At 45.5% G+C, this 20771-nt stretch overlaps 1 protein-coding gene across 4 annotated transcripts in view; it reads left to right on the top strand.

The window, feature by feature from the left end:
* BRINP2 (BMP/retinoic acid inducible neural specific 2) overlaps window positions 1-12625 on the top strand; it is a 195682-nt gene extending 183057 nt beyond the window's left edge. For all 4 annotated transcript variants that reach the window (XM_020815123.3, XM_072998200.2, XM_078392389.1 and 1 more), the window contains one exon: window positions 6500-12625. In XM_020815123.3, the coding sequence (XP_020670782.2) occupies window positions 6500-7613 (1114 nt within the window). In that variant the 3' untranslated portion in view covers window positions 7614-12625. The remainder of the gene's footprint in view (window positions 1-6499) is intronic.
* The last annotated feature ends 8146 nt before the right edge of the window (window positions 12626-20771 follow it).

Genomic DNA, 20771 nt, shown 5'->3' with positions numbered 1-20771 from the left:
TTCTGGGTATGCGGGACATAAGTAATACGGAAGTCGAACCGGTAGAAGAGACTCCATCGGATTTGGCGTTGGTTAAGGCGTCGGGCTGTTTGTAAGTGTTCCAGGTTTCAATGATCCATCAAAACTTGGACTGGGTGACGGGCCCCTTCGAGGTAATGCCTCCAAACCTCGAACGCCGTTTTGATGGCCAAAAGTTCTCGCTCCCAGATGGTGTAGTTATGCTCCGAGGGCATGAACTGCCGGGAGTAGCACACACAGGGCTGTAGTGGCTGTGAGGGGTCCTCCCGCTGGGACAGTATTGCCCCCAGGGCAACACTGGAGGCATCTGTTTCCACGGTAAACGGAAGCCGGGGATCCGGATAGCGTAGGATGGGTTCAGTGGTAAAACGGGTCTTTAGGGTGGTAAAGGCATGATCTGCCTCCGGAGTCTAAAGGAACGGCTCCTTGGGCCGGAGGAGACAGGACAATGGCGTGGTTACATCCGCGTAAGATGGTATAAACTGACAATAATTTGCAAAGCCAAGAAACCGTTGCACATCCTTACGATTTCGAGGTTTCTGCCAGTTTAATACCGTCTCGATCTTCTTTGGGTCCATCTGGATTCCTTGGGGAGACACAATGTGACCCAGGAACTCGCAGGTTAAATTCACATTTCTCCAGCTTGCCGTAGAGTCGATGTTCCCGTAATCACTGTAAAACCTGGCGAACATGTTCCATATGCCGAGCGGGGTCTCGGGAATAAATCAAAATGTCGTCCAGGTAAACAATTACAAAGTGATCGAGCAAGTCCCGAAAGATGACATTCATGAATCGCTGGAACACCACTGGAGCGTTAGTTAATCCGAAAGGCATGACTAGATATTCATACTGGCCATAACGTGTTCCAAAAGCCGTCTTCCACTCGTCACCATCATGAATTCGTACCAAATTATAGGCGCCATGAAGATCCAACTTGGTATAGACTTGGGCCCCTTTAAGGCCATCCAGAAGCTCACCGATCAAGGGTAGAGGGTAGCGGTCTCTAACAGTTATCTTATTCAAAGCCCTGTAGTCATTGCAGGGGCGGAGCTCCCCACCCTTCTTTTTAACAAAGATGACAGGGGCAGACAGAGGTGACGTGAATGGCTGGATGAATCCCCGTTTCAAGTTTTTATCCAGAAAGGCCGTCAAGGCTGCGAGTTCGGGTTCCGACATGTGGTAGATCCGTGCCACAGGAAGGGGTGCCCCAGACACCAAATTAATAGCACAGTCAAAGGGTCAGTGCGGAGGTAGTCGGTCAGCCCCCTTCTCTTCAAAGACATCAGCAAAGTCCTCATACTCCAAGGGTATTGCGGACTTATCTGCTGACCCTACTGCGGCCAAGGTAGCTGGTGGATCCAGATGCGGACACGGATGCCTGAAACTTAACTCTCCTCATGTCCAGTCTATTAGGGGATTATGGGTTCTGAGCCAGGAAAGTCCCAAAATAAGTGGAAAACGGGGCATGAATTGCAGCTGTTCCTGATGTTGTTGAACCTAGAGGATGACTGGTTGGGTTTCTTGGGTCACAGGACTGGAACAGAGGAGATGTCCATCTATGGATTCGACTAGGGTCGGGTTTTCTTTATCTTGTGCAGGGATCCGGTGCTGTTTCACAAAAGCGGTGTCGATAAAACAGCGATCCGCCCCAGAGTCAGCCATGGCGTGAACGAACAACATCCATCCGGCAGGCAGAGTTTAACAGGTACAAGGAATGGTCCTGGGATGTTAAGATATGGTTCAGGGGACCCAGCTAAGTGCCCCACATCTGAATGCAATTCTTTTACTGGCAACAGTTTCCTAGAATCAAGGTTATGCCACTTAACCAAACAGCCAGAAGCAAAGTTTCCTGCTCCCCCACAGTACAGACAAAGATTCTGGGAGCGGTGCCGTGTCTTTTCCTCAAGGCTGAGGCGGAACCGAGCTGCTCCCAATTGCATAGGTTCAGAATCCTCTGGTCTGATATTGGGGACTGGCAAGGGTAACTGCAGAAGGTGGGACCCGTCCTGTACTAAGCGTTAGCTCTCCAAGCGGCCATCAATGCGTGAGCATAGAGTGATTAGCTCTTGCAACGTGTTAGGTCGGTCTACATGTGCAAGCTCATCCAGGATCCCATCAGCTAACCCCTCCATATATTGGTCCATAAGAGCTGCCTCATTCCAGAGTAAGTCTTGAGCCAGGAGTCTGAACTCAGTAGAATACTGAGTCCAGAGTCCAAAGTCCACTACCGGCGTAGTTCAAGGGCAGAGTCCAGAGTTCAGGGTCAGGAACACATACAAGAAACGATGCAAGCCAAGGTTTTGTCTCCTTGCTTCCACTAAGTTTCTGGCTTCACTGGAAGCTGTTTTATAATGAAACAGCTCCTTGAGCTGCTGGAAAGCTTTCTATCCTGCTAGTACTAAAGACTAGATGAACGTAGGTCTCTGTGGAAAGCCTTAGAGCCATCCTCTGCTCTTCTTGTCCTCAGTCTTTCCCGAAGCCTGCCCCGAAGCCTGTCTGCTGTGGAGGGAGAATCTGGAGGCGGTTCAGGTGTTTCTGATCTCTCCACATTCTCTTCAGCCACAGTTAACCCTTCTGGGTCCAGGTCTTCGGGAGCACTCATGACAAGGGGAACCTTTATCTTTTTACTGCTGTTGTTGGGTCAATTTGCAGCTGGTTGATGGGTAACACCAAGAGGTCCTCAGCATTCTGGAGAGAAGTGGCAGGTGAGGGTACTACAGACTTCTGTCCTGGCCCCAGCATTTCCTATTACCTTTATAAATGACACTTGGATGAGGACATGCAGGAGTTAGCATCAAATCTGATGACTCCAAACTGGGAGAGTTAACTAATATTTCCAAAGACAGAATCAACATTTGAGATACCATTAACAAATTGCAGGAATAGCCAGAATAGCTCTTCAGTACCCCCCTGACCTGTCCCCGTGGTAGCTTGTGAGCGGGTAATCACTAGCACCCGTTTCACATGTTCAGCCAGGTCATTTCCCACGAGCACGGCTGCTGGCAGAGTCGATGAAATCGCTAGCCGCCAAACTCCCCTCCAGCCTTGACAGCTCACAGGTACCTCAGCTACTGGCAGTGAGATCACCTGCCCCTCAATCCCTGCCACCTTCAGGCTCTCATTTGGGATTATATGCTTCCTAGTAATAATGTCTGGGTGGCACAGGGTCACCTGGGAACAAGTATCCCTTAGCCCCCTATACTGATGGTCAAGTATTCCTACGTCCACCCCTGCGGTCTCAAACAATTGCGAATCTGTCCTAACTAGTAAGCACCACTTGACCTCCACAAGAGGACCATTTTCCCCAGCCTGATCAGCAGATGTAACTGGTCCAGAGTGAGTCGCCATGGCAACAGGCTCCCTCAGTGGCAAGGAGCTTTGCTCTGTCTGGACACAGAACACAGCTTTTGGCTTGGTTCCACTCAAATCATGAGGCAAATTTCCCTTTAGCTGCTTTAATTTCTCACACTCTGAGATTAGATGGCCCTTTCCTTGACAGAAATAACATTTTCTGCTGTACTTGGAGTCTTTCTCATCTGTTTTTGGTTTTCCCTCCAAAATCTGAGGTCTTGGTGGTTTCATGTCTGAGGGCTTCCCTTCAACATGGGCCCCTCCCCCTTGCTGGTTTTTCCCTGGTCCCTGAGAGTACCTGCTGTAGGTTTCTTTGGGCTTACCCACAGTTTTTCCCTCAGCACCTAAGGGCGTCCTTATTTGGGAAATAAAATCTGCGATCTCTGCCGCTTCTGTCACAGTTTTAGGTTTCCTCTCTCTCACATGGAACTTTAGTTCCCCATGCAGGACTGAATAAAATTGTTCCAGCGCTATCAGGTCTTTGAGCTGCTGGAAGGTCTCTGTCCCCTCCTGAGACAGCCATTTCTCTAGCAACCTCACCAGTTGGGCCCCCACTTGGGTAAAAGTCTGCTCCGGTTTTTTTGTGAGTGACCTGAATTTTTGCCTCAGCTGTTCAGCATTTATCCCATGCCGGGCAAACACCAGTTTTTTAAACTCAGCGAAGTCTTTCAGCAGTTCCACTGGCATCTCTGCATAGACTTCTGCCAGGCTGCCACTGATTAAAGATCGCATAATGGTCATCTTCTCAGTTTCCCTTACTGAGAAGTCCACAAACGCTCTTTCCACGAGGGAAAAGAACACCTCAGGGCAATCTCCCTTGTTGTACACAGGGAATTTCTTCAAGTCAGTTTTAGACAAGCTGCCTTCCCCATTCCCTGGGTTCCCCTCATTATTATTGTTATTCCTATTTCTACTCATTATTTCCAGCTTCTTCAGCTCAAACGCCATTCTTTCTAACTCCAACTGTCTCTGTTTCTCTTCCCTTTCCATTTCAAATTGTCTTTGTTTCTCCCTTTCCCTTTCCTCCATTTCCCTCACCCTCAGTTCATGCTGTTGGGCTAGGAGCATTTTTCTGAGTTCTGAGGTCAGTTCTCCCGTGCTCTCATCCTGCACTGAGCCAAATTCCTTCTCAGAACCTTGGTCTCCCTGTGGTTCTCTCACTTCCCCCATTTCTGCCATTTGGCTTCGAGTCAAGGGCATAATCCCCCCAGAACAGGCTGCCTTCAAAAGTCACGCCTCAAAATAAAACAACGACTTTTTTCCTTTTGCCTCAGAAACAGCCTTCTATAGACTGCTGCTGTCCCTCCAGCACCAACTTGCAACTGTTGCTAGGCAGAATCCACCCCCTCTGCTAGGCCTCTCAGCAGACAGGCTAGATCACTGTTACTTCACGCAGCTTTGCCTCAGCCCTTTCCCGCCAAAACGGGTTGCCTCAGAGCTCCCTAATCTAGTCCCCCAATCTGAGTTTGCACGTTCTTCCACTAGCCTACCTCCCCGTGAGGTAAGCCTAGAAGATTACCTACGCGCCCTCAGATTTTCCCTGACTAGACCCCCCTTGCTCTGGGCACACTAGCCAAGGCTTTGCTGGACCACTGGGCAACTGGACCCGTCGTATCCCACCCGCTGGACACCAATAAATGTAGCAACCCCAGACCTATTGGAGTATCCCACCCTGTAGTTAGGCTGCCACCAACCATTCGCTCTACCAAGTCACCCAGACCAGGAATGGATTTTAATAAACAAAAGAACAAGGTTTATTGAAAAAAAGCAAACAGGGTAAATAAAAGGATCAGGTAAATAGGATACTGGAACTTGGTATAGTCCCAATCATACACAAACAACGGATTGGTTCTCACGGAACACTTTAAGGTAACGCACAGACCCTGAACCTATCAGTTCTGGCTACCTAGATAGAAACCCGAACCTATCAGGTATGTACTGTCTGACGAACAGTTGTACCCAGTCTGACCCACAGACTCCAACTCCACTTCTCCACGTCAGCTTCCCTACGATGGACTTCCCCCCAATATATATACAGTACAGCTCCTCCCCCCTGATGTCCCGCCTTCCACTCCCCATAGGATGGAACTTTCCCTCCAAACCCATGACAGACAGGTACCATCAGTGCTGTATGTGACAACAACTGGATGCATAATTATGGAATAGATGATACCTACACCACCAGCAGAACATACTGTATGAAAAGGACCTTGGCACCTTAGTAGACCATAAACAAAACATAAGCAACACCATCCTCAAAAAGCCCCTCCCAAATGCAGTTCTAGGCTGCATTAACAGAACTGTAGTGTCCAGATGAAGGAAAGTAATCTTACCTTTCTATTCTGCTTTGGTCGAAATCACGTGTAACCCTGTGGCCAGTTCTGAGTACCTCAGTTTAAGGTTATTGATCTGCTAGAATATTTCCAGAAGAAGGCAACCAAGGCAATATTTCCAGAAGAAAGCTACCAGTGAAAGGTGTGGAAACCCAGCCCTGATAAAAGTACAGTAGTTGAGGTACTGGGTATCATCGTCCTGGAGAAAAGAATATGATAGAAAAGACATGAATGGTCTACCTCTGAAAGTGGCAGACTGTCCTTCATTGGATGGAGGTTGGATGCCCATCCATCAGGGATGCTTCATTTGTGGATATTCTGCTTTGACAAGGAAATGTACTTTGAATAACCTCGTTCCTCCATCTTTAGAGCTCCCCCTTTTCACAGTAAAAGAAAGTAGGATTGCTCTTCCCAGTACTCAGACTAGGATGTTAAAATCCTACCACACCTTTTAACATATAAATTCCTTTTTCAACTATGAAATTCCACATTCAAAATTTTGAAGGATTCAAAGAATTTGGAAAACATTTTGTTTCACCAAAAACAAATATAGTTCTAACTCTACGTATTCATGAAAATTATTCCTTTTTCTAATTCTAACTCTTCATATACATAAACATTTATGAAAATTCTTTTCCTTCCTTCCTTGTTATATTCTGCCACTGTCCCATGAAATGAACTCAGAGGAGCTTTAGGAAAGGAATAGATCTCTAGTTTCCCTAGAGAAAAAAAATCACTTCTACTCCTCTAAGTTAGATGTTGAAACAGAATTTTTTCCTTTATCTTCCTCTTTGTAGGCCTTTGACCTATTGGTGGAGTCACGCTCAGTCCCTTCTCTACTGCAGTGAGACTTCTGTGCCAGGGACATTTGTGGAAGAAAACCACAGCTGTACCTGCCCCCATGAGCAACCTTCCTGCCAGGGTGCTATCCCCTGTGCCTTGGGTGAAAGGACAGAATGTGCTGCTTGTGCAGAGGATAATAGCACCCAGTGTGGGTACTGCAATCCTGGTTATGTGCTCACCTTGGGAATGTGCCGCCTAGAGGTGGCAGAGTCCCTTGAGCATTATATAGAACTGGAGACAGATTTACAGGATTTGGAACTCAGATACCTTTTGCAGAAGCAGGACAACCGTATTGAAGTGCACTCTATCTTCATCAGCAATGACATGCACCTGGGGACGTGGTTTGACCCATCCTGGAGGAAGAGGATGCTGGTGACCCTGAAGAGCAACAAGTACAAGCCAGGATTGGTCCACCTCATGCTGGCCCTCTCCCTCCAGATCTGCCTCACTAAGAACAGCACCCTGGAGCCAGTTATGGCCATCTATGTCAACCCTTTTGGGGGGAGCCACTCTGAAAGCTGGTTTATGCCAACCAATGAAACTGGATTTCCTGACTGGGAAAGGATTAATGTAGACACTTCTGGCCTATGTCAAAACTGGACCCTCACTTTAGGAAATAAGTGGAAGACCTTTTTTGAGACAGTCCATGTGTACTTGAGGAGCCGCATTAAATTTCTGAATGACAGTGCCAATGAAACCATCTTTTACGAGCCTTTAGAGAAAGACCCTGCAAAGAACATGGGGTACATGAGGATCAATAGCTTACAAGTCTTTGGCTACAGTCTGCCTTTTGAGTCAGATGCCATTCGGAACCTTGTCCTTCAGCTGGATTATCCATACACTCAAGGCTCCCAAGACTCTGCTATCTTGCAGCTAATTGAAATCAGGGACCGGATAAATCATCTCTCTCCACCTGGGAAGACCCGCCTTGATCTTTTCTCTTGCTTGCTCCGGCACAGGCTCAAACTGACCATCACTGAGGTAAGTCAAATCCAGTCCACCCTGCAGGCTTTCAATGCCCAACTGCCAAACCCAGTGGAGTATGAGACTGGTAAACTCTGCAGCTAGCCTTGGGAGCGCAGCAGGGTTGTTCTGATACTGGAGCGAACGACTGGGGAGAATAATTGAAACTTCCAAATGCCTTATTTTCATGCCAGCTGTGCACTTTTGTAAAACAGGCAGTGGCCAACCTAAAAGACACTAGTGTTGGCAGGTTTTATGGTGCTTCAGACTTGGGAATGGATTATGGCACCAATCACTGCAACAAGTAAAGAAGATGCCAAATAGCATTGCTGCTGCCACTCTATTCAAGCTGATTTATGTAACTGTTTTGTGGCACATGCCAGAAAATGTATGGACAGTTGAAGAAACCATTACAGTAGATAGTTGACAGAGAGATGGAGCAAGAAAAATGAAGCAGTGGCAGTAAAGACTTGATTCTAGTGATCTGCCAATTTGAACTGGAGACCCCTAAATAGAGGGGGAGTAGCAGAAGGGTTGGATACCATTTTTGCAAGTACTTCAGGAACACTCACTTTGGAGAACTCTCTTGCCTCCTGTGGCACACTTTTGTATTGTTTTATGGGTGTATCTAACAATATCAAAGCCTTTACACTTCATTTTACTTCTAAAACTTACACCCTAAGCACACTCTCTTGGAACCCATCACTTCAGTGAGACTTCTTCATCCCAAAGAAATGAGTTTGAAATGAGTTTGAAAACTGAGTAAGAATCCTCACCGCTGGCTGGTTCCATGGTCCATTCAGCTGCTTCATTCCCTGATCTATATGTTTGGGGTGAGATCCATTCAGGAACTGATGGGTAGTAGCCTCTGGGGCACACAAAGTGTGCTTGAGATTATTCCTTTCTCCAATCCTTTACTTGGGAACATGTCAACACAGTTCTGTTCCATTCATGACAAACAATCCAGTCACCCAATGTCAACAGGAAAGGAAAAAAGGCACCTGTGAAGAGTATCTTCACTGACATCCATTCATCTGTTATTACATGTGTATTTGGATTCTGGTGGATAATTGGCCTTTATGTACTTGATTTATGTATCTATTGGTTTTAATTGGCTGGCTTACAAAAAGTACTAGCATTTTGTATTTGGACCAGGATATTGCCTTTCCAGTTGTGTTCTCCAGCTGAGTACATCTTAGCCAAGTGTATGTTTTACTATACTTTGTAAGGGGGATGGCATAGGGATAAAGAAAGAGAAAGAAGGAAGGGAAAAATGGGAAAGCAGTAAACAATCAAAATCTTCTGATGCCTTGTTTTATATATGCAGTCTGTGTGGTATGCAGGTGTACATATTGTATGTGTGCAGAGCTGTGGACACAAGGAAAAACGTATTAGTGGAAGAGTGTGTTATACTTGTGTTGCAAAGCAATAGAATCTACTACAGAAGAAACTACAAAATGATTGGGGTGGTTTTTCAATCTCACAGTTTACCTATTTTAGAACATGTGGAAAAAACAGATGAGAGACTTCTCCACAATTGTTCAGTGACCTAGTGCCAAACCAAGTAAAATATTTTCATGGCAGCCTTAGATCTCTGAGCACCAACTTCTAGACAGTAAGCTAAATCTGTTACTTGTCTATCTCCAGCAGGTCCCTTTTACTCCCCCTATTTCCGTAGTCTTGCCACCTTCCATTTTCCCTCAAAAGACCTTAGTGGAAATCCTACTGAGAAGCTGATGCCAACTGGACCTGTCTCTCCTCTCTTTTCCTCTGGTATTCCTGCTCACTGGAAAATTTTATGTGGGAAAGAGAAGGATCCTCTGATTGTTACAGTAGTGAAACTGGTCCCTTCCCCCCTTCCCACTACTGTCTCTTATGACCTCTAGTGTTGGTGATTGTGCAATATCTTGTTTGTACGAGGGGATGCTGATAAGTATTGAGCCTTTCCCAGAAAAAATTGAGCTAGGAAGCTGTAACTGCCACACCCAGGAAGTCTATGCACTTTTGACATCTGTCCTGCAGATTCTTAGGTCCCTGCAAATAAAATTCTTCTGAGTGCTGGTGTAACCACTCATTTGCAGCATTAGTTGCCTCCAGAACACTCCCAAATCGTTGTCCCTTTAAGTGTTTTTTGAGTTTGGGGAACAGATAATAGTCAGAAGGAGCCAGGTCGGGAGAATAGTGTGGATGGGACATCACTTGAAAGCCGAAGGACATCGGTTTTGCCATTGTTTCACCTGCAGTGTGTGATGAGGCATTGTCATGCAACAGGATTACCCCTTTGGAGAGCTTTCCTCAACATTTTTCCGTGATGTTTTGCTTCAACTTCGTCAATAAAGCACAGTAATATTTTAGATTGATGGTTTAACCCTGTTGGCGGTAGTCCACCAGCAGAACTCCCTTCTTATCCCAAAAAACTGTTGCCATTTGGTTCTGCACCGACCTTTGCATTTAGAACTTCTTTGGCCTGGGGAAACCACTGTTCCTCCATTCTTAGACTGTTCCTTTGTCTCATGATCATAACAGTAGATCCATGTCTCATCACCAGATCCCAGTTTGTCCAGGAAATCTGACTCATTTCTTGCAAAATGTTCCAAAACAGCCACCGATGACTCCACACGTTTCCTCTTTTGTTCGGTTGTCAAAAGTTTGGGAATCCACTTTGCTGCCAGCTTTCTCATTTCCAAGTCATTATGGATAATGGCACCAACTCTCTCATGTGATGTTCACAGATATACTTTGGGCTGATATTTGGCTGTCTTCCATGAGCATGTCATGGATGGCTTTCACATTTGCAGGCACAGAGACAGAAATAGGCCTTCCACTGGGTTTCTCACTTTTAACAACACAAAATGGCCAGTATTAAAATTGACAACCCAGCATTTAACTGTTGCATGTGAAGGTCCACTGTAACCCATATTTTGTGACATTTCATCATGGATCTGCTATGCACCTTTCCCTTGGAGAAACAGAAACTTGGTTATGGGCCTATGCTCTTCCACATTGATCTTTTCTGGAGGTGCTGCCATGTTCACTTTGGACTGGAAAATGAAAGTTAAGATACAGTCATGGGTAGTTGATTTTTGCACCATTGAATATAGACAAATTGACCAATACACCCTGCAATTTAGAGCTTCCTAGCCCATTTTTTTTTCTGGGTAAGGCTCAATACTTATCAGCACCCCTCATAAATATTCAGTAATTAAAAACCTGCCAGTTTAGGAGTCAATTTAAAGCTGTCTCATGTTGGTTTAAGCCTCACAAAGGCAGACAAGTGGAACCAAGCAAATGTGCCTGAGACCAATAACGCAATAATGCAATATTATTCATTGTTTGTAATTTGCATTACATAAAAGATATCCCAGAATGAATACGGTGCAATCTCTCAGCAACAGCACTTACATGGTTTTAAAGAATTTTAATACTCAAAACCCTGAGCCTGAACTGGATCAATTAATGTTTCAAATTCTCCCATATTCATTTCTATTTAAATGTCAAGATTTTTCTACTCCAAACATGAAGAAAATAATTAATTTGGGTAAATTACTACCAAAACAGGAGTTGAAACCAAATTTTAACCCATCTTTATGGCTCACCATCACACTCTATAGCAGGTTCCTGAGTTTAACTTCCTTTACTAAGCTTTATTTTCTGCGATTTAAAACTTCATTTTTTCCAAGCTGCAGCCTGAAATCCTTGAGAGATGCCAATTGTTGCTCCCATCACTGATGCCAGAAGTTCTAAACACCTCCTAAGACAGGGCACCTGCTGTCCTGCTGCAAACATTGGTGATGCTCCGTGGTACACACGTGCTACAGTATGTGCCAAGAACAACCCACTGCCGTGATTGTACCAAGCAGCTGCATACTCTGTTGTTTTATCCATACTTGCTGCTTGTTTCAGCTACTCCCCAGGAGAACTAACCTGACTGCCATGAAATTGAACAAAGCACAGAGCCCAATAATTTTTTTAAAAAAATGTTGAAGGGGAAAACGGGTCCTTTCTATGGTGTTTTGATAGAACACATTTTCTTTATCGGCCCAGATTCATCCAGTGGAATCACAACTAATCCACTTACTTTGGACATGTGATACATCATAATTAATGCAATTATGAATCTTTTCTTGGAAACTCCTATGGTAAGTAATTCAGCAGTGTCTGTGGTTCCATTGCAGATCTGATCTTTTGCCTCCTTTATCATCTGTACATTGGAAACCCAGGGCATCTTAATTAGTTAATTGCACTGTTTAATTGCCTGATAGTTAAAATTCTCTGGAAAGTGTACAGTACATTAATATAGATACAGATACTGCAAACAATAGATCAACGGCTAGAAGTAGCATGTAGTAATCTCAGTTTTTTAAAAAAGCAACAAATACCATGTAACATCAATGTAAAATTAATAGCAAAATAATAATGTTATGATATTAAACTGAGAACTTTTCTTTAAATGCTTGGAAAAATAAAAATACACTCATGGCAAGCACCAGATAGAATCCTCTGGGGAAGCATTCCAGAGAGAAATGTGCTATTGCTGAAAAGGCTGTTTCTAGATGGTAAGTGAGAGATTGTTCCCAAGTTTCCCACCAGTAAATGTAGTTTCCTCCCTACTTTTGACCAGCTTCTTATCCTGAAATGGGGCATAGGACACCTTACAGATGTTGCAAAAATAAGTTTATATCATAGATGAAAATGGACATCTTGGTAGCCAAATGGCTCAAATACATCCCTGCATATACTATGCATTCACTTTGCTTCTGTGCAAACACACCAGACTCTCTTATATTTTAGACCTGTTAGAAGCACTGCCTTTTTTTCTTTTTTTGGAACATAGAAACAATCCCATGTGACCTACTGAATTTAGATGCATCATAGCCCCACCATTGGCAGGGCTTGAAAAATTTTAGAATGTCTCACCAGTCAGTCAGCATGACCTTGCAATTTATGTTAACAAATTTAAACTAGGCATGTGTTCACTTTTAATTCTACATAACAATGCATACAACCCCAGAACAAATATACCCTCAGAACTGGGTTGCTTTATTACCTGCCTGAAGCTTGTATTCTGGATGCCTTTCTTTTGAATATTTCCAATAAAAATAAAACTGAAAGCAAAAGCGCCCAGCCTCTTAAGAAGCGATGGTTCCCTCCCACCCCAGGCCGTGTCCTCGTTGGGTTGAAATTGGGAGCAGGGAATCTCCATATTCTCCAGCATTGCACATTCTCCTGCATAGCTATATATCTATGTGCCACTTGAACTCTCTTCTCGCGAGAAGAGGGCTGTTTTCCTTTTGCAATGGGAGGGAGAGGGAGGTTAGTTAGGCATCCTTCAGTCTCGAAAGACCATGGTGTCGTGCTCTGTATGGAGGACTTGGAACAGCGTCTAGTGTGGCTGAAGAGGCCAATTCGAGAGTGGCAATCTCTTCCACACTAAAGACAAATCCAATCTGTCCCCTCTCCAGCTCCCTGGTTTTGCTGCTTTTGTGACTTCCTCTTTGCCTCGGCCTGCTGGACAAGGGTCTCTTCAAATTGGGAGAAGCCGTGAAGCCTGCCTCCAGGCTGAACGGTCAGATGTCAGGGTTTCCCATCTGTTGAGGTCTATTCCTAAGGCCTTCAGATCCCGCTTGCAGATATCCTTGTATCGCAGCTGTGGTCTCCCTCTGGGGCGATTTCCCTGCACTAATTCTCCATACAGGAGATCCTTTGGAATCCGACCATCAGCCATTCTCACGACGTGCCCAAGCCAACGTAGACGTCGCTGTTTCAGTAATGTATACATGCTGAATATGCCAGCTCGTTCTAGGACTACTCTGTTTGGAACTTTGTCCTGCCAGGTGATGCCAAAAATCCGTCGGAGGCAACGCATATGGAAGGTGTTCAGCTTCCTCTCCTGACGTGCACAAAGGGTCCAGGACTCACTGCAGTACAGGAGTGTGCTCAGGACACAGGCTCTATAGACCTGGATCTTGGTATGTGTCGTCAGCTTCTTATTGAGCCATACTCTCTTTGTGAGTCTAGAGAACATGGTAGCTGCTTTGCCAATGCGTTTATCCAGCTCAACATCCAGGGAGAGGGTGTCAGAAATGGTTGAGCCAAGGTACACAAAGTCATGAACAACCTCCAATTCTTGTGTGGAGATGGTAATAGGAGGAGGTGAGTCCACACCCTGGCCCATGACTTGTGTTTTCTTCAGGCTGATTGTTAGTCCAAAGTCCTGACAGGCCTTACTGAAACTATTCATGAGTTGTTGGAGGTCTTCAGCAGAGTGAGCAACAATGGCTGCATCATCTGCAAAGAGGAAGTCCCGCGTGCATTTCAGTTGGACTTTGGTCTTTGCTCTCAATCTGGAGAGATTAAAGAGCTTTCTGTCTGATCTAGTCCGGAGATAGACACCTTCTGATGCAGTTCCAAAGGCATGCCTCAGCATGACAGCAAAAAAGATCCCAAAAAGGGTTGGTGCGAGGACACAGCCCTGTTTCACTCCACTTCGGATGTCAAAGGGATCTGATGTTGAGCCGTCAAAAACTACAGTGCCTTTCATTCCCTCATGGAAGGATCTGATGATGTTAAGGAGACGAGGTGGGCATCCAATCTTGGGAAGTATTTTAAAAAGGCCATCCCTGCTAACCAAGTCAAATGCTTTTGTAAGGTCTATGAAGGCCACTAAGAGTGGCTGTTGTTGTTCCCTGCATTTCTCCTGCAACTGTCGGAGGGAGAATACCATGTCAGTGGTGGATCTATTAGCTCGAAATCCACACTGTGATTCTGGATAGACTCTGTCTGCAAGCATCTTCAGCACCACACGAGCCTCTTCAGCACCACACAGGCAAGCAGCTTCCCTACAACGCTAAGAAGAGAGATGCCACGGTAGTTATTGCAGTCGCCCCTGTCTCCTTTGTTCTTGTACAATGTGACGGTGTTTGCATCCTTCATGTCCTGTGGTACTCCACCTTCCCTCCAGCAGAGGCAAAAGATTTCATACAGTTCGGTGGTGATGATCTCCTTACTACATTTCAACACTTCAACAGGGATGTTGTCCCTTCCAGGTGCCTTGCCGGAGGCGACGGAATCCAAGGCCGCAGTTATTTCTGCTAGGGTTGGTTCGCTGTCCAGCTCTTCCAAGACAGCAGACACTCAATGTTATTTAATGCTTCTTCGCTTACTACATTCTCTCTGGAATATAGCTCAGAGTAGTGCTGCACCCAGCGTTCCATCTGCTGTGCTCGGTCCTGGATGATCACACCTGTAGCAGACTTCAAGGGAGCAGATTTCTTCTGTAGTGGACCTAAGGCCTGCTTGATACCATCATACATTCCTTTGATGTTACCTGTGTCTGCTGCTATCTGTATCTGAGAGCAGAGCTGAAGCCAATAATCATTGGAGCATCTCCTGGCAGCCTGTTGGACTTGGCTACGAGCAGCTCGAAGAGCTTGCAGGTTGTACTCGCTAGGACAGGTTTTGTATGCTGTTAGAGCTCTTCTCTTATCCTCGATGGCTGGCATTAACTCCTCCGAATGGGCTTCGAACCAGTCAGCCATCTTTCTGGTCTTCTTGCCAAAGGTGGACAAGGCGATGTTATACACAGCGTTCTTGAAGTGTTCCCAGCGTTCAGGTGCATTTACATTCGCTGGACCTGGAAGGGTTTCCTCAAGTGCTTGGGCAAATTCCTTCACTTTTCTTTGATCCCGAGTCTTACTGATGTCAATACGTGGATTTCCTTCCTTTTTCGTGTGATACAATTTCTTTGTTCGCAGTTTTACTCTACTACACACCAGGGAGTGATCAGTATCGCAATCAGCACTCTGGTAGCTGCGTGTGATCGTAACACTAGGAAGGCTAGAACGTCTAGTGAGGATCAAATCGAGCTGATGCCAATGCTTGGATCTTGGATGTCTCCAGGAAACTCTGTGTTGCAGCTTCGTATTAAAGAATGTGTTGCTCACACAAAGACCATAATAACAGCAAAACTCCAGTAAGTGTTGGCCATTTTCGTTCATCTTTCCAATGCCAAAACAGCCTAGACAAGTGGGCCAAGAATTGTGATCAACACCAACTCTAGCATTAAAGTCTCCAAGAATGAACAGTGCCTCTCTTTCAGGGACTTTTTTGATAGTAGCTGCCAGATCATCATAGAATTTGATTTTCACTTCTGTAGTGGCTGACAGTGTTGGTGCATATGCACTAATGAGGGTTACTGGTCCTGCTGATGAGTGGAGCTGCAGAGACAGGATTCTTTCACTCCCCACAGTAGGTGGAACAATGCATCTCAGAAGGGTGTTTCTGACTGCAAAGCCAACACAATGCTCCCTGGTCTCATTCAATGGTTTTCCCTGCCAGAAGAATGAGAAGTTTTTTTCTTTGACAGATCCCGAGTCTGGCAGTCTTGTCTCTTGCAGGGCAACAATGTCCATCTGCAGCCTACTCAGTTCCATGTCAATGACAGCTGTCTTGCGCACATCGCCTATTTCTTGCAGGTCATCAGGAAAGCCGTAGTCAGGAAAGCCAGGGGTCATTGTCTGTACATTCCAGGTGCCCAGCTTTAGGGCAGAAGTTTTCTTACGATTGTTGCATGGAGCACGGTTATCAATCTGCTTGTCGGGTTTGACCCTAAACCCCACGCATCCCATGAGGTTAACAGACCGTGGCGAGGTAGCACCTTACTGGCTGGGGGCTGCCCAGCTTAAGGCAGGCGGTATCTACCTATTGAGGTGCAGTGACCTCTCCCACCGTCAGAAGTAGCCCCTGGCGTCATGCTCTACGCCAATTGAGCAATGACTTATAACCGGTAACTGCTACTTCCCGTGTTGTTTCGACGCTGTACGCGAAGCTGGAGTGTCCTCTCCAGAGCACGAAGCCTGGGTAAGATAATATGGAGGATAGGCTGTTACCCAGGCAGCAAATCCCCCTCTCCACATTGCTGAAATAGTCCAGTGGAAAGGCAAGAGCCAATACAACTGGTTCCAACAATGTCGCAGGAGTTGGCAGAACAGCACAAATTGCCTCTGGGACTCCAGCTCTGGATTTTTCCTCGAGGTTGACTCCTGAAGCCTTTTCCATCAGTGAATATAGCCACAAGGCAGTGGAGGTTTGAAATCAAGAGTTTTCCTTCTCCTAGAGTCCAGGGCTGACGAGCCCCAACTGCCCGGCCTGATCTCTAATAGGACAGAAATATGATCTGACCCTTTAAAAGTTTCCTCCCCCAGGTGTGCGCAATGCTAATTGGCTTTCCTGTTTTCCAAATTAGGGTCAAAAATGCTCCTTCAAAGCTGAAACAATGCTCTCCATCAGCCCATGTGCTCAGAAAAAATAAAGGTCTGCCTAGAAAAAGTTTCCCACCAAAACATTTGCCCAGACATACCAGCCTTAGCTTCTTCAAGGGGGTGGGGCTTGGAGCTACTGCTCCTGCTCCTTCAAAGCTGCAACAATGCCCTCCATCAACCCATGTGCTCAGAAAAAATAAAGGTCCGCCTAGGAAAAGTTTCCACCAAAACATCTGCCCAGACATACCAGCCTTAGCTTCTTCAAGGGCGAGGGCTTGGAGCTCCTGCTCCTGCTCCTTGAAAGCTGAAACAATGCCCTCCATCAGCCCATGTGCTCAGAAAAAATAAAGGTCCGCCTAGAAAGTTTCCCACCAAAACATCGGCCCAGACATACCAGCCTTAGCTTCTTCAAGGGGGGGGGCTTGGAGCTACTGCTCCTGCTGCTTCAAAGCTGCAACAATGCCCTCCATCAGCCCATGTGCTCAGAAAAAATAAAAGTCCGCCTAGGAAAAGTTTCCACCAAAACATCTACCCAGACATACCAGCCTTAGCTTCTTCAAGGGGGGGGGGCTGGAGCTACTGCTCCTGCTCCTTCAAAGCTGAAACAATGCCCTCCATCAGCCCATGTGCTCAGAAAAAATAAAGGTCTGCCTAGGAAAAGTTTCCCACCAAAACATCTGCCCAGACATACCAGCCTTAGCTTCTTCAAAGGGGGGGGGCTTGGAGCTCCTGCTCCTGCTCCTTCAAAGCTGAAACAATGCCCTCCATCAGCCCATGTGCTCATTGGGGGGAGGGAGGGAGGACTGCAGGATCATTGAGAGAGAGAGAGATAGGCGGAGGGTAAGGAGGCAGCATTTTTTCACTCGTCACAGACCAATGGACAAGTGCATTTTCAAGCCCTGACCATTGGTCTTAATAGTAGGCATGAGGTTTGTTAATTTTTTCACTACAGCAACCAGAATTCAACAGGAACAGCCCCCACTAGTTAATATTAGCTAAAAAAAAAATCCAAATTCTCAGAGAAGATTCAGGATATGCACCTGTTGTTCATCCAGGTTCTCTTTGTATGGCCATCAAAGCATGAAGAAAGACATTTTTGGAGCTTTCTAAGCTCAAAGACAGCTTCAAAGCATCAGGGGACTCCTAGCTTTTTGAAGAGCACTCTCTAAAGAACAGAAAGACTACTGTTTCCACATTTCAAACTCTCTTTTCCAATCCCTTTCCTCCAGATTTTAAAATCCATTTTTAAAATCCAGTTGCTAACTCCTATAAAACATTAAACGTACTTCATGGCTGTTGAATTTCCTTGACAGCCAGTCAAAATAATACAAAAATCTCCAGCAATCTTTTTTAAAAACCATTTTACTTAGTAAAGTCAGTGAAATCCTGCAGATGTCTGTGAAAATACTGTACAGTATTTACAGTTGTCACATTTTCCTAGAAAATCTAGGGTCCAGAATTAAGACTGCCACAGATAACTCCAACACATTTTCCTTCCCCTGCTTGGTATCAGGGACTCCACTTGCTAGGCATAAGAAGCTAGATGTATAGCACTGTATTTGATTGGTCTCAACACCAATATGAAAAGTCTGATTTATAGGATCAAAAGAAGATTTATTTCTTCCCATTTCATGGTCTCCCTCTTAAAATCTAAATGACATGGCTATGGATAACTACTTCCCACATTCTAAATAGAATCAGACAAGCTGGAAGAATGGGAAGATAAACCATTGGGACTGCTTCACTTCCAGCTATGACAATAGTGTAAGACTACTAGTGAATACGGGGAATAGACAGTCACTTTTTGCTGCACTAGCTGTGAATTTACAGTCCCACTTACCAGTACCTCATTAGAGATGTGGAATCAATTATCAAGCCACGTTATTAGTACCACAGTGCAGAGAAGAGAGAAATAATTTATATTCCTGCTCTCTGTATTACCTTTGTGGTTTTACTTTCCTCAGGGAAGGAAATTGGGGTTACTTGATAGATAGCACATGCCACACCGCTCTTGACCTTATTTGACTCATCTATTTTATATTCTGAAACTGTTAGGAAAGAATGAGCAACCCACAGCCGTGGGCTGCATCAACACTTCCCATGACAAGGGTGCCCCTGAGGAGCAACCAAACTGCAACATACATGTTTATCCCACTGTTGCTGCCAAGAAGGGTGCATATATTCTAATCACATCTCTTTCTTCAAAGGCAAAAGAAGCACAGTGGGGTACTTAGGCCAGACTGTTCCTGGTATAGGTACACCATGGATTCAGTTCAATAAGGGTCAGAAACTAGTGTATAGCAAAGATGGGGAATATGTGGTCCTCCAGATGTTATAGGACTGCAACTCCATTATTTGTAGCTCAGGATGATGGAGTTTGCAGTCTTATAACATCAGAGGGCCACCCCTTCCCTTACAGATTACTGCTTGGGGAAATTAGGGTTGCAGAGAGCTTTGCAGGAGAAAATTATCAATACGGGTCCTGTTATTGGGAAGAAGGCAACCTATAAATAAAACAGAAGGCAGGTTGAAATGGTGGAGGATAGTTACTGTTGTCACAGTTTGCTTGTGGGTCTCCATTAGGCACTTGGTTGTATAATGGGATAGGATTCTGGGATGTGATGAGTACTCATCAAATTTCTTATTTTTTGTAATTTCCCCATTCTCACCATGATGAGACTCTGTACTTCCCTCTGTATCAACAAAATTTCCCAGCTTCCTGTGACAATATTTCTGTGTCATTTTCCCACTCTCCCCCCACCCCTGTTTTGCAGAGAAGTGCTAAATTTTTATGTTTGGTTTCACTCTTCTGGTGAACTGTGTGTGGGGAAAATGGCATTCTATACAGGAATTATAACAATCATGCACAGCCTGACATTTCTTTCAGGGGGAGAAATGACCACAAAGCTACTAAGAAATCCTATTTTTCAAGAGGAAATACTTCACAAAGAAATCTAACTAGATGAATTCAGCACACCCTCTTTTTCTTTCTGAGTGAAGGGCAAAAAGATTCACATCTGCTTTGGGAACAACCGTTTGTTTGCCTATCTCCTGACAGTCGGAAAAGTAATCTGTGCAGAATTTTGAACACTAAAGTACAATAATATGGGGCTCCTCAGAGGCTTTCAGAGTGGCATAGCATGGGGTAGGAAGGAGGCACGGGGCAGTTGCCTCGGGCACAACCTTTTTAACAGGTGCAACTTCGAAAGCAGCACCAGATGGTGTGGGTGCGAAGGAGGTGGAGGAAAGCTTGGTAGACTAAGGCCAGGCTGGACAAATTCAGGCCCAGAAAGGAGCCAAAAATCTGCACCAGCAGTTCTGGCAGCAATTCCAGAAACAACAGCCAGGCCAAGGACCCATGAGAGTGCCGCCACTGCCATGCCATCTTCCTCGTCCTGCTTCCTCCTTGGGCTGCAGTTCCTCCTCCTCCCGTTCTTGCACATTCCTTCCTCCTCCAGGTCAGTGTCCAACTTGCTGCTGTCCATGGCGGCGGAGGTGATGCCTCCTTTCCACTGCACTCCCCGCCGATGCAGCTGGCAACTCTGCCTCCAAAAGGAAAGGGATTCCATGCATGCCCAACATGTATGGTGATATTTTTTCTCTTTCACCCACCAGCTGGCACTAGGGCAGGGAATTATAGGCCAAGGTAAGGTCTTGCACGCCTTGTGCGGCAGCATCTGGAAGCAAACAGTGGGGATCAGAGGAGGTGCTCTGGTGGAGAGAGAAGCATGAGAGTGGCAACTCAGGTTCTCCCGCTGGGAAAGTATTGAACCCATGGTGACACTGCCAAACCTAGTGGAGTTTGAGACTGGTAAACTGCAGCTAGCCTTGGAAACGCAGCAGGGTTGTTCTGATACTGGAGCGAACGACTGGGGAGAATAATTGAAACTTCCAAATGCCTTATGTATGGACAGTTGAAGAAACCATTACAGTAGATAGTTGACAGAGAGATGGAGCAAGAAAAATGAAGCAGTGGCAGTAAAGACTTGATTTTAGTGATCTG

Source organism: Pogona vitticeps, chromosome 4, assembly GCF_051106095.1.
Source record: "Pogona vitticeps strain Pit_001003342236 chromosome 4, PviZW2.1, whole genome shotgun sequence".
In the NCBI taxonomy this organism is placed as follows: domain Eukaryota; kingdom Metazoa; phylum Chordata; class Lepidosauria; order Squamata; family Agamidae; genus Pogona; species Pogona vitticeps.
Note: the sequence above shows the minus strand (reverse complement) of the source record. Positions and strands in the feature narration are given on the sequence as shown.